Below are 14257 nucleotides of genomic sequence, written 5' to 3'. Positions count from 1 at the left end.
GCTACGGCACAGAAATGCACAAACACGGCATGTAGATGGATCCATTTGTAAAAAAAGAAAAGACAACACTCTTTTTCTACATCTTGCCTGATTCAACCAGTTGACTGCTTAAGCTAAACTTTTAAACCAGATCAGAATGGACCTTCTCTGTCTCTTCTATATGTGTTGTTAAAAGCTGCTAGTGTATTCACTCGTGGTACAAGGTAAAGAACAGACCCGTTGGAGGCAGGCCTGAAAGCTAGAGGGCAAATTTTAATCAGACATCCCAAACATGTGCACAAACTCACCATCACAGTCTCCGAGATGTGAGATGTTCCCGTATTCAATGTCCTGCACAAAAGGTAATCTGAAAAACAGGAGAAAATGTATTTGAACATAAAATGCACAGATTCACAGATTAGATTGGCATTGTAAGCCCTGAAATATACTCTATGCAAATGGTAAAAAAACCAAAATTATATTTTATCATAATACTACGTTTTGAGCTTGCAGTCTGAATTGAATGTAATACGTTGTTGCATTGGCCAAGTATTCTCTTTTTGTGTACAGGCATAGTATGTTTCTGGCCTAAAAATGTTTTGGATTGTCAGTGCTATGTCTGTATGAGTGTTTGTGTGTGTTTAATATTTAACCTGGTGCCAGGCCTCAGGAGTGAGCAGGTGCTTCCTCGGGTCCAGCCGCAGTACGGATCTCTGGACGCAATGCAGTTTCTACACAAACACAAACATACATACAGAGAGTTTCTCTGTGTTATTGCAGATGACAGTTATGAATGAGCTTGTTATGGATTCTTAAATCCCAAGCTCAATATTTTCCTCTATGTGCAAATCCCCCCACTAAAATGAGAGGAAATCCTTCGCATTTGCAACCAAATTTTGCACTGTGCGACTAAAATGTACAGTATATACTTAAATGAGAAATGTTTACATTTCACTCACAAGCAATTGTGTAGTATAGTGGTAAAGTATTCAGCAGTGAGATCCATTCACTGCGTGTTCAGAGTAAAAGTGAGTAAAAACTGCGTGTCCGAAGATTAGATCCACGCAACATATTTGTCATTGAATAATGTCTCTTTTAGTACCCTTTCTGTTTTTTCCAGGGAGTTGTTGATCAAAAACAACAAAAAAATAAACATTAAATTCTAATCTTGCATGGTGCAGATGAGATAAAGGCATCTGAGTCCTCTCTTGTTAACATGCGCTCATCTTCAGACACTCCTTACAGAAATGCCAGTTTTGTTAAAAAGACAGTACATGTTACAAATCAAATTAAATACTTGTAAATAGTACAAATTGTGCAATAAAACAATAAACATGTAACGTGTAAATATAACATATTTTTTATTGATTGAATACATGGATTTGTTCATTTTTGAAGAGCCCAAATGTGACCAAAATCGAATTGCAAGCTAGCGAATCGGAATCGAATCAAATTGAGAAATCTGCATCAATACCCAGCCCTAATGACAAAGCCAACCTCCTCTATACTGAATACACAATACAAACGGACAATAAATATTGGGGTTCACAGAGATGTAATGTACAGAGACTGAATGAATTGAAGAAATAGATTAAAGACATGACTTGACGGAGGTTTCACTGTTGTCTCATATCTGTCTCGTTTTCTTCAGCTCTGTACTATTCAAGGTTAAAGGCTGAGGACAGCACTTTGTGTATGTTTGCGCCACCCACGGCAGTGTAGGTTACTGATGCAAAACACATAGTCAATTTGCCGTACACATGTTGCACATGGTGCTGCCGAGTTACTAACTACACCGGAAAAAGTTGTGTTGGTGCAGATGGTTTAATTGAGCAGTACCACAATCCCTCATGATGAGAGAATGACAGCCGACTCAATCAAACCATTCCATTAATCACAGCTCAATTACAGCAGAGCTTTACTGCATCACAGGAAGAGACTGTTCCAAATGTGCCATACAGGACACATGCCGACAGGAGTGTGTGTGTGCGTGAGAGAGAGAGAGCATGTGTGAGTGTTTTGTCTAAAGGAAATTGTAAAAGCTGGGTCACTGTAATTTCAAAGCCGCTAATGAAGCAGCGTGTGTTTGGGTGGCACAATTTAAAATGGGAAGAGGGAGTGTGTGGGATTGAGAGATTGTGTGGAATTGTGTGTTTGTGTGTGTGTGTATTGTATTTGATGTATTTGTATATGTATTGTATTATATGTATTGAATTCAAGTAAATCTGTGTGTGCGTGTGTGCGTATATGCGGAATTAACTATGCTTGTGCATATTTGTGTAGAGGGGGCACATGGGTTAGTTATCACACTTATAACTCCATTTCTCAAAGAAGTTTTCTTTTATAAAGTACATTTCTGCATAAGCCCAAACCTTAAAGGTGCACTCAGTAATTTTTTCCTCATTAAAAAAGTTTAACCTCTAAAGACATAAATTGTAATTTTGCAATATACGTAGCCTTTGAAATCATGAGCACTCACATTAAAATAAAGACTCTGGTCATATTAGTAACATTATAAAAGCTGTTTTATTCTACATTCGAGAGGGTCCTCACATTGGTGGTTGCCATATTAGATTTACATGACCAGCCGAATACTACTCGCTTAATCTCAGTATCCGTCCTGCGATTGGACGAATTCACTCATTGATTAAGTAATCATGGTATGAACACTAAATTTCTACAATTGCATCTGAAACTGAAAACTATTGGTTTTAAATGATGCTGCATCCAAGAAGTGTCAGTGTAAGTCCAAGATGACAAAAGTTACACTTTTAAAAGGAGTGCACCTTTTAAGTATTGAGTATTTTGTCACATTATATAACACAATATAAGCTGTCACTGTGGAACCTACCATTAAAACAAGCGGCATAAGTTCATATGAACATTTGAGGAGACACATTCCTGATAAAAATGTGACAGCCCCACCTGATCAAAAATACCTTTGTCCTAAGAACACCATTAAACAGTAAATGTGTTGAAGTGTGTGTGTGCGTGTGTGTGTGTGTGTGTACTAACTTCATGCATCTGGAGTGCAGTTGGCAGCGTGCGACAGGAACTCTCACCACACAGGAATGGAAGACCACCAGCAGGGTGTGACTGGGTTTATCCAGGGTCAGAGAAAGAGGCTGCCGAGCTTGTATGGAGTCATCGCCACATCTACACATAATTAAAGCCAACAATATATTCACTAAACACTTCCCAGAATACATTTCACATTAACACACACTCATTAGCACCCAACATGTACAAGTTTACATATCAACAGCTATTTGTTGCTCAGCAACTTGTGGGGATGTTCTAAATGAAGACTGATGTATGTTAAAATGTAGCCATATGGCAACAATGTATTTTCCTTCCACTTTTTCACCTTTCAGAAAAGGTCAAATATCATGTATTATTGGAAATAAAAGGGCAGGCTTCTTCTTTTTTTTATTTTATTTTCTCCCCTTTTCAGAATGCCCAATACCCAATGCACTGTAGGTCCTCATGGTGGCGTAGTAACTCGCCTCAATCCGGGTGGCGGAGGACGAATCTCAGTTGCCTCCTGTCACGTTCCTGTGTTGTCTGTCCCGTGTTTTCTGTTTTACTCAGCACTTCACACTCCATGTCAATTTCCTTGTGGTCCGGCCCGTGTTTTCACTAGTCCCTGTCTAAGAAAACTACACTTCCCATCTTTCCTTGCCCTCACCACCTGCTAGCACTCACCTGCTTGTGTTCACCTGCTTATCGTTTAGTTCCATCAACTCTGTGTATATAACCCTGTTTATTTCTCCATTCCCCTGTCGGCCTTTGATGTTTGTGGATGCCTGTTACCCGTGCTCTCTGTCTTCATGTACTTCCCGTTGAACCCTTTGTATGCCCTCCGTGTCTTGTTTTACCTTTTCCCTCATTTAGTTTACCTTTTCCCATCGTGGATGTTTTCTTTGTGTTTTTTTTGTTATTCAATAAAGCCCTGCATTTGGATCCTCTCTCCTTGTCTGCCTTCACTTACATTCGTGACAGAAAGACCGACCAATAATGGATCTAGCAGCGGTTTTCACCACACTGGCCCAGGCAAACCTGACCATTCGCGAATACTCACGTCTCTTCTCCACGGTCGCCATCCACACTGGGTTCGACGACGCTTCCCTGAAGACTATCTACCGGGTCGGGTTACCATCATCCCAGCTGAGGGAAGCGCCGGAACACGGAGACCACACGTGGAGGGAGTACGTGAGTCTCGCTCTGAAGAAACTCGCGGCCGACGAACCACCCCTCGAGATCCCGGTTTTCGAGCCTGAGCCCATGCCTACCCGGATCAACGAGCCAGCGCTGCCAACTTCGTCCGCCCGGAGGAGGAGCAGAAGAAAAGCTTCCGCTCTTCAGCTCACGCCGGCCACGGTCAGCGAGCCAGCGCCCACGCCTGCCACGGTCAGCGAGCCAGTGCCCACGCCTGCCACGGTCAGCGAGCCAGCGGCCACGCCTGCCACGGTCAGCGAGCCCACGCCTGCCACGGTCAGCGAGCCAGCGCCTGTAGCCTCGACCGTCATAGAGCCAGCGCCTGTAGCCTCGACCGTCCCAGAGCCAGCGCCTGTAGCCTCGACCGTCCCAGAGCCAGCGCCTGTAGCCTCGACCGTCCCAGAGCCAGCGCCTGTAGCCTCGACCGTCCCAGAGCCAGCGCCTGTAGCCTCGACCGTCCCAGAGCCAGCGCCTGTAGCCTCGACCGTCCCAGAGCCAGCCTGTAGCCTCGACCGTCCCAGAGCCAGCGCCTGTAGCCTCGACCGTCCCAGAGCCAGCGCCTGTAGCCTCGACCGTCCCAGAGCCAGCGCCTGTAGCCTCGACCGTCCCAGAGCCAGCGCCTGTAGCCTCGACCGTCCCAGAGCCAGCGCCTGTAGCCTTGACCGTCCCAGAGCCAGCGCCTGTAGCCTCGACCGTCCCTGAGCCAGCGCCTGTAGCCTCGACCGTCCCTGAGCCAGCGACCGTCCCTAAGCCAGCGCCTGTAGCCTCGACCGTCCCTGAGCCAGCGCCTGTAGCCTCGACCGTCCCTGAGCCAGCGCCTGTAGCCTCGACCGTCCCTGAGCCAGCGCCTGTAGCCTCGACCGTCCCTGAGCCAGCGCCTGCAGCCTCGGCCATCCATGAGCCAGCGCCAGCAGCCATGGCCGTCCAAGGGCCAGCGCCAGCAGCCATGGCCGTCCAAGGGCCAGCGCCAGTAGCCATGACCGTCCAAGAGCCAGCACCCCTCGAGCCTTCTAAGGCTCCGCCTCCCAAGTCTCTCGAGTCTTCCAGGGCTCCTCCCCCCGAGCCTCCCAGTGCTCCGCCTCCCAAGTCTCTCGAGTCTTCCAGGGCTCCTCCTCCCGAGCCTCCCAGGGCTCCGCCTCCCAAGTCTCTCGAGACTTCCAGGGCTCCTCTCGAGCCTCCCAGGGCTACGCCTCCCAAGTCTCTCGAGCCTCCCAGGGCTCCGCCTCCCAAGTCTCTCGAGCCTTCCAGGGCTCCTCCTCCCGAGCCTTCCAGGGCTCCGCCTCCCGAGCCTTCCAGGGCTCCGCCTCTCGAGCCTTCCAGGGCTCCGCCTCTCGAGCCTTCCAGGGCTCCGCCTCTCGAGCTTCCCGAGCCTCCCAGGGCTCCGCCTCTCCAGTCTCTCGAGTCTTCCAGGGCTCCTCCTCTCGAGCCTCCCAGGGCTCCGCCTCTCAAGCCTCTTGAGCCTCCCAGGGCTCCGCCTCTCAAGCCTCTCGAGCCTCCCAGGGCTCCGTCTCTCAAGCCTCTCGAGCCACCCAGGGCTCCGCCTCTTGAGCCTTCCAGGGCTCCGCCCCCCGAGCCTCCTACGGCTCTGCCTCCAGAGCCTCCCACGGCTCTGCCTCCCGAGCCTCCTATGGCTCTTCTCCCCGAGCCTCCTTCGGCTCCGCCTCCCGAGCCTCCTACGGCTCCACCTCCCGAGCCTCCTAGGGCTCTTCTGTCCCTGTCCTGTGGCCGCCTCCCAGGCCTCCTAGACCTGTCCCTGTCCTGTGGCCGCCTCCCAGGCCTCCTAGACCTGTCCCTGTCCTGTGGCCGCCTCCCAGGCCTCCTAGACCTGTCCCTGTCCTGTGGCCACCTCCCAGGCCTCCTGGATCTGTCCCTGCCCCTTGGACTGCCCTCTTGCCCTTGTGCCTCCGTGGACTGCCTAATTGCCCCTTGTGCCCCCTTGGTCTGTCTCCGTGTCCCTTGTGCCCCCTTGGTCTGTCTCCGTGTCCCTTGTGCCCCCTTGGTCTGTCTCCGTGTCCCTTGTGCCTCCTTGGTCTGTCTCCGTGTCCCTTGTGCCTCCTTGGTCTGTCTCCGTGTCCCTTGTGCCTCCTTGGTCTGTCTCTGTGTTCCTTTGTGCCTCCTTAGTCTGTCTTTGTGTCCCTTGTGCCCCTTTGGTCTGTCCGTTCTCCCCCTCGTCTAGCCCCCCTCTCCTGGAACTTTTGTTTGCTTTTTCTATTTTTTTGTTGTTATTTAGGACCGTCTGGAATCCGGTCCTTTTGAGGGGGGATTATGTCACGTTCCTGTGTTGTCTGTCCCGTGTTTTCTGTTTTACTCAGCACTTCACACTCCATGTCAATTTCCTTATGGTCCAGCCCGTGTTTTCACTAGTCCCTGTCTAAGAAAACTACACTTCCCATCTTTCCTTGCCCTCACCACCTGCTAGCACTCACTCATTGTGTTCACCTGCTTATCGTTTAGTTCCATCACCTCTGTGTATATAACCCTGTTTATTTCTCCATTCCCCTGTCGGTCTTTGATGTTCATGGACGCCTGTTACCCGTGCTCTCTGTCTTCATGTACTTCCCGTTGAACCCTTTGTATGCCCTCCGTGTTTTGTTTTACCTTTTCCCTCATTTAGTTTACCTTTTCCCATCGTGGATGTTTTCTTTGTTTGTGTTTTTTTTGTTATTCAATAAAGCCCTGCATTTGGATCCTCTCTCCTTGTCTGCCTTCACATACATTCGTGACACCTCCGCGTCTCAAACCGTCAATCTGCATATTTTATCTTGTGGCTTGTTGAGTGCATTACCGCGGCATCCATGCACAACTCACCACGTGCCCCACCGAGAGCGAGAGCCACATTATAATGACCATGAGGAGGTTAACCCATGTGACTCTACCCTCCCTAGTAATCGGGCCAATTTGGAGACCTGTCTGGTCAGTCAGCGTGCCCTGGATTCGAACTTGCGACTCGAGGGGTGGTAGTCAGCGTCTTTACTTGCTGAGCTACCCAGCCCCCCCTAAAGGACAGCCTTTATAGTTTTTAGGGGTCACTCTTAAAGTGGAGACACCTGCTGAAGTGCCCTGCAAATTGCTCTATTAAAAAGATTTCTCTATGTTTGTTCTACATGATGTTTGTTTCTGCTTCTTTGATGAATTAAATAGATGTTGTTGTTAACTGATCAAATTTATCTAACAGAGTTTTACAGAAAATATGAACGTTGCCATATGGCAACAATGGAAAAAATGCCTATATTGCCTCTGTGCTACAATGAAATTGCACTAATGCATTTTCTCTTTGGGAAATTTTGTAGATAGTGGCATCAATTATACAATTGCATTTATTTCTTCTTTGTAGACCAAAATTAACAATGTAAACAATGTATGAAATTAACATTTTTGACAAATGTGGCTGGTGAATGGCCAATTTTTTCAGCCGCATTGATATAATTATACCAAATGTAAACTGAAAATATGGAAATTGAAAAATGAAAATTGTTGGCCAATACCGATTTTAACAAGTAACTATTGGTCGATACAGATGCCGATACCAATATTTTGCCATTTACCTTATTTCGTCACGTGATCACTGTTTTACTTGGGCATTATGCTTTAAAATCTACAAAGAGGTAAAAAAGCTTTTGTTCTAACAATAAGTAATTTCCATTGAACATGGATTGGATCTGTTGAACACATGACAGGGCAACATTTTAAAGAGAGCCACACTGAAAGACAAATAGAAGATAAAATGATAAAAAAAATATTGAAAAATAACATAGCATGATGCTTAATGTAAAAAAAGAGTTAAAAAAAATCATTTTGCACATATTTTTTTGCAGTTCAAAACAACAGAACAAATATTTTACATGCTTGTACAGTATATAATAGAACATCACAAATTCATATTATGTAAACATATTATTTTGAGCATTTCCACAGAAACCACATCAATGAAAAATAAAAAGTTACCAAAGGAACAATTCTATAATGGTATAATGGATAATGGGAAATGTTGTCCAGATCGCTAGAGGGTGCCGCTTGCTTACACAATGCTATCTGCAGTCTATTTTGAAACACAGCCTTTCAAGATTTTATAATCACGCAAAACCTTATTGCGTTTTCAAACTTAACTCAATCAATAGTGCAGCCTGAATGGATACCATACCAATGTATCAGAAGTGAAAGTTTGCTGTTTTCAAAACATTTGGATGGTTTTACCTTATCATGTATAGGTAAGTGCCGGTTTCACAAGTGTCATGTAACAAAGTTTTTCCTCATTAATATGAGAATGAGAATGATTAAAAATGTAATATTGGATGTTCTTAGGATTGCCAACCCTTCTACATTCTGTGACTAACATTATTTCTGGATTGAGCATTTGAATTCAAAGAGTTTGTACAAAGTGTAATGATGATCATTAATCCTAAATGAAACATCAAGTTTTCATATCAGCGTTTTCATGTTTAAACCGATTTGCAGATGGTTTTATTTTGGTCATTAATTGGCCAATACATATCGGTGGCTGATACATTGGTGCATCCCTAATATTTTTACTGTATATGTACTGTACAGTGGAAAGAACAATGGAATTACCTGCATTTATAAATTTGTCTTAAAATCTTGTTTGATCATTTAAGTTTTAATAACGCAATCTGTTTTAACTAATCATGCACAAATGATTGTATTGTTCTTGTACATATTGAATATATCATTCAAACATTCACAGAGTATATTGGAAAAAGTATGTGAACCCCTATTCTTATGACATCGATAAAAGCTAATTAGAGTCAGGAGTTGGCAAACCTGGCATCAAATTAATGAAGCGAGATTGGAGGTGTGAGTTAGAGCTACTTTGACTCATAAAAAGCATTTTGAGTTTGCTATTCACAAGAAGCATCTGCTGAAGTGGACTGTGCCTAAAAAAAAAGAGATCTCAGGAGTTGTGGGATTATAAAATCAAATGGGAACAAATGTTTCTTTATTAGAACATAATGCATACCATACTGCGTTAACGAAAAGTTAAGCCAATCATGACAGAGGCTGCTTACATACAGATGTCTTAAAGGTACTGTAGCTAAAAAGGGTCGGAGGGAGCAAGTAAATTGGCAAGCAAAAAACTAACTAGACTGACATTGGAAGTGTAATTCAGGGGATAAAATGCAACAAAATTGTACAAAATGGCCCCTTTACAGACATAATGGCACCCTTTGTGTAACACATACAGAAGCGTGAAAATTTTCTCATTCACAAAGTTCACAAACATTCAGTTGAAACTCATAGTTGAAAATCACAACAAAATGTTGAAAATCGTGGCCTAATTTTTAGTGCATACATGCGCTCTATCCCATTCCTCTTCTCTCTGTCTCTCTCCTCAATAATTGCATGTACTCTGTCAACTGTCTATGCCTATAAAAAGTGGCAAAAAGCCCAAAAAATCCCCACTAAAAGAGTTTCAGGCAGAGTTGGCCTGTATCCAACTCACATTAACTGCCAAGCACCTAACAGTGCATTACATTACTGAAAAATCTCTGATTAAATGATGACACAGGCGCCTCAGAGAAGCTCCAGAAATAGTAGCTCCAGCAATATCAAACATCTGCTGCAAACAATGATAAATACACTATATAGCAAGAGATTGGGGAGTACACTTTTCTGTTCCACCATGACAATGTCCCTGTGCACAAAGCGAGGTTCATTTATTGAGTCTGGAGTGGAAGAACTTGACTGGCCTGGACAAGGCCTAGACTTTAACCCCTTTGGGATAAGTTGAAACACCTAACTGTAATATCAGTGCCTGACCACACTGGTACTCTTGTGTCAGAATGGTAGAACATATCTGCAGCCATGTTCCAACAACCAGTTGTTAGGAAAGACCAACTCCTTAGTAATGCCAATGGTTTAGAACTGAAATGCTCAACAAGCAAAATGGGTGTGTGTTTGGTTGTCCACTTACTTTTGTCCAAATGCAGGAATGTTTAAGTTGTGTGAAAGTCTGGATGTCATCCAGAGAACAACTGAGGTAAAACAGAAGGTCAACCAAACACAGTCATCTCTTTCTTTCAAGTGTGTGTGTGTGTGTGTGTGTGTGTGTGTGTGTTCCAAGTGCCATTTCCTGCTGAGAACCTTATCTCAACCGCCGCACATCTTGGCTCCATCTCCCAGCATGCATCTCTCTGAAACACACTGTTCTTCTAGACAGGTAATGCCTTTCATCTTCAAAACCCCAGCCATGTTTTCATCCACCAGACTAATACACACACAAACTCAAATAATCAGCTAAACACTGTGGGATCATTTTACCACCTTCTGCTTTTGTAGGCATTTTCAGATACACTGTGTTTGTTTACAGATAAATCGTGGATTTATCTTTTCCATTGCATTTGATGTTGGATAACTTAGACATCTTTTACTTTCTTAAAGTTTTTATTCCACTGCTAAATGCCAATAAATTTAAACAACCATGGGGCACTGCTTTGATGAAACAAAAGTAAAAAAAATACATAAATACTGTCTGGAAGCAGAGACGAATGGTAACTACCAAAGCTCACAAAACAACTGTTTTATATATTTTAAATATATTTTAAAGATATCCATTAGGGATGCACAAACCCTGACACAGAGCAAAGAGGTCTTGTATCATCATGAAGGGGTTTATTCTGACCATATTATTACACTTATTATATGGCTACTTACCAATTAAATGTACATGAAAATTTATTTGAGTTAAGATACATATATTTTGAGAGAATAAAGAGACCGTGAGTCTCCAGAAACATCTGAATTCGACTTATGGTTTGAAAATAACCACCTGACTTCTCATTATCCTGCTTACTACATTAATTGCCAAATGAATAAATAAGTGGACATTTTCTGTTGAAGAAAGAAAGTCAAATGGAAAGTCATACAAAGTCATAAAAGTCATGTTCTTGATCTTAAACTAGTTTCAAGGAGAAATCACATTACCGTTCTATGTTGTAGCCCTCCAGCTCTTCCAGAAATATATCACTGTTGGAATATGGAATCTCCGAGCTGGGCATGATGAGGAACTTGAGAACGGTTCCCCTGGTGGATCCAAGAAACACCACAGTCCGGTTCTGATGTGGGCCTGCCTCAGTGTCCACAACCATAGTGTTCAACTGGTACCTTAAAAGTGAGGAAAATAAAGCAAGAAGCACAATTTTATAGAATCTTATAGAGATTAAAGTGTAAATACTACCTCTGTTGAAACCCACAAAGATCATGTTCCCTGTCTGTCACTCACTCAAAGTTGTGTTGATGTTGTGACACTAGGGGTTTGATCTTGAGAGCCCCAATCACCTTTTCTTAAATTAGAAAAGGCCAATGAGAATTGGCGAGTGGAATTTGCATTCCACTCTCTGCCCTGGACATACAGGCATAAAAGGAGATGTTGTGCATCATTCATTCAGATTTTTTCTTCGGAGCTGAATGCATGCTTGTGTTCGTCTTCTCACCTTTTGCTTATGCTGCTGGATTTTATGGCACATATCAGCGGTCACCCTTACACGGTCGAGTTTTGTGCTTCCCCTGGGTGCTTCGGCAGCTGAGTCTGCAGGTGCTAAAAAAGTATATTCAAAAGAGTATATTTCCTTCTAAAAGAGCTCGCACAAACACCTGGCATCTTTGTAAAAATTTTCTTCTTTGTTTTCGTCACTGGATGTGGCTGTTATCTCTACCCTCCGGACAGCCATGAAATCTGTCTCGAGTGCTTGGGGCACCAGCACACCGAGACAGCTTTCGTGGAAGGGTTATGTTCTCATTGCTAGAACATGCCCATTGCGGTTGCAACTCACTTCCATCTTTGGATCTGGATGTGGACATGGGAACGTTTCTGCCGATTCAGCCCCCAAGGACCTCCCAGCCCCCAGCATGCTCTTTCTATCCAGAAGAACTGTCGAGCGATGCAGGTGGCCCGCCTCAGGGAGGGTTTAATGTGTCGTCCGCAGCTCGCGACGAGGATGAGCTTTCTGCCCATTTATGCCCGCAGGGTGCAGCTACCTGGCACAACCGACCAAGGATCCCTTCTCCCCTCTGGTAAACCCTGTGTTTCCACTAATCAGAGCCTCACTCTGCTTCTGCCACTGTTGCTGTGTACCCTCTCCGTAGATAAGGTCCTCCCTGCGGTATCATTCCATATGTGAATTTCCCGTTGGTAAGTCAATGTGAGGTATTCTCCACAGGTTAACCTCTCTGGGGTAGGATGTGGTCTCCGTATTGCCTTCCCTCCTGGAGAGGGAAGAGCACTTCCCAGCATTATTCTAGAAGGTGCTCGGTGGGAAATTGCTTAACAGCAAATATTAGGAAAGGCCCCCGTTGTAGCCTCCATGACGGGACTAAGGAGACGCCTTACCTGAACTCACTAGAAGGTCACGACATGGTCGAGCGCTCCCTGTGAGGCACGCAGCAGCTTGCCCATGTCCACTCTTCCATACCTCCTGACATGGTTCAGTGCCTGCAGTGTTTCCTATAGGAACCCCTAGTGTCACTACATCGACACAATGTCGAGTGAGTGACAGACAGGGAACATCTGTGTTACTGGTGTAACCTCTGTGCTCCTGGTGATTGGGGCTCTCAAGATCGAACCCCTAGTGTCACTACAACGACACAACGTCAATGTAGTGACTGGCTACATCAGTAACCCAGATGTTTTCTTTTGATTAAAGCTTATTTTGATTAAATCATGCAGGCACAGAGAAGTGTCACCAATTTCACTGATGGCTTAAATCAACTTTCCTTTTTAGCAGTGGCGAATTCTCAGGGCCAGCAAAGCCTTCTCTGCTGGCCTAACATGCCAAATAAATAAATGTTTTTCATCCTTTCATTCTCAATCATCTTTTTGCCTATTTTGCGCTTTCCACTCTTAATTAGTCTACAAACAAATAGAGAAAAGCAAAAAGTTTATCAGTCAGAATTTATTCCTTGATGCTTACAAGCGAAGTGTGACAGCTTTTTCACAAATTGCGTGTGTTTGAGATCCACCCCCTCAGGGCTTCAGAATTTCCACAGAATCCCTCAACATCCCTGAAGTCAGAATTACAAATTGTAGGCTCGTGCATAAATTCTCAACTCGCCGAGATGCTGTGGTATGATGTCACACAAACATGTCGACATCTCAGGGAGATATTCAAAGTAAGTGATAAACATTTACTTTATTAAGTAATATCGATAAATGAGTTCGTTTCCACATTACATGATATTAAAACTTGTTTAACAAATGCCTGCAGAATCAGGTGTATAAAACATTATAATCTCTTTTGATAATCGTAAACCTGAAGCACAAATTCTAGCGGTGCAGACAGTTGGGTTGCTAGGAGACATCTCAAATGAGAGTCAAACCCCTGCTAAGCTAACGGGAGCGTTGCAGTTCTGAATATTGGGGAATGGAATGCATTTATTGTCGGAAAAATCAAGTAGGAATATCCCACATCCAACTTGAATGGAACGCAGCATTACCATGTACCATGAAACAAAATATATTGCAAGCAACATTTAAATTGCAAATATTATTAGATATATTTTTCCAGGTATTATAGAACTCCTTGGTAGTTTCATATGAAAAATTATGATTTTTGACGTTCATTTCACAAAACAGTCATGCTGCAGTTAAAATGAAAGGTTGACTGCCACGTAATGTATGATAGGCGTAGCATCTTATTCATTGTGAAACTATGTTTTCTTAATGGCATGAAGCGCACTGAAGGTCTAGATTTAAAATGCATGGCCCATGGCTGCTTTAGTGTACTTTTACTTTATTCTATGTTAGAAAACTGGCTAGGCTTATTTTATTTTTCTTCAAGCATTCACTAACCGCTATTCAAGATGAACAAAGAGTCAGAATGGTCTGTTATTGATTCTGAACCAAATATGAAATTTCTTTCTCTCAAGAAAACCACAGTGCCACTTTTCTGTGACAATTTACCTCTAGTTATCTCAAAGGGGCCTTGTGGTCATTTCAATCAACTTTTAAAAAGGAAGACGATTTATAGCTACTTTTTCACCTTTTATTTTGAAAAGTTTAGTTCACAGTTACTCTAGTCTGAAGGCTTCTGGCAATTTGTTCTCTGCA

The 14257-nt window shown here is 43.9% G+C and overlaps 1 protein-coding gene across 1 annotated transcript in view; it reads right to left on the bottom strand.

Annotated features, from left to right (window-relative positions):
• Window positions 1–14257, bottom strand: part of LOC127648795 (semaphorin-6B-like) — a 188204-nt gene that overhangs the window by 15434 nt on the left and 158513 nt on the right. The window contains exons 13-16 of the mRNA XM_052133558.1: window positions 11137–11316; window positions 2995–3135; window positions 633–710; window positions 288–346 (exon numbers count right to left, since the gene is read on the bottom strand). Of these exons, the coding sequence (XP_051989518.1) occupies window positions 288–346; window positions 633–710; window positions 2995–3135; window positions 11137–11316 (458 nt within the window). The remainder of the gene's footprint in view (window positions 1–287; window positions 347–632; window positions 711–2994; window positions 3136–11136; window positions 11317–14257) is intronic.

Source organism: Xyrauchen texanus, chromosome 9 (genome assembly GCF_025860055.1).
Source record: "Xyrauchen texanus isolate HMW12.3.18 chromosome 9, RBS_HiC_50CHRs, whole genome shotgun sequence".
In the NCBI taxonomy this organism is placed as follows: Eukaryota; Metazoa; Chordata; class Actinopteri; order Cypriniformes; family Catostomidae; genus Xyrauchen; species Xyrauchen texanus.
Note: the sequence above shows the minus strand (reverse complement) of the source record. Positions and strands in the feature narration are given on the sequence as shown.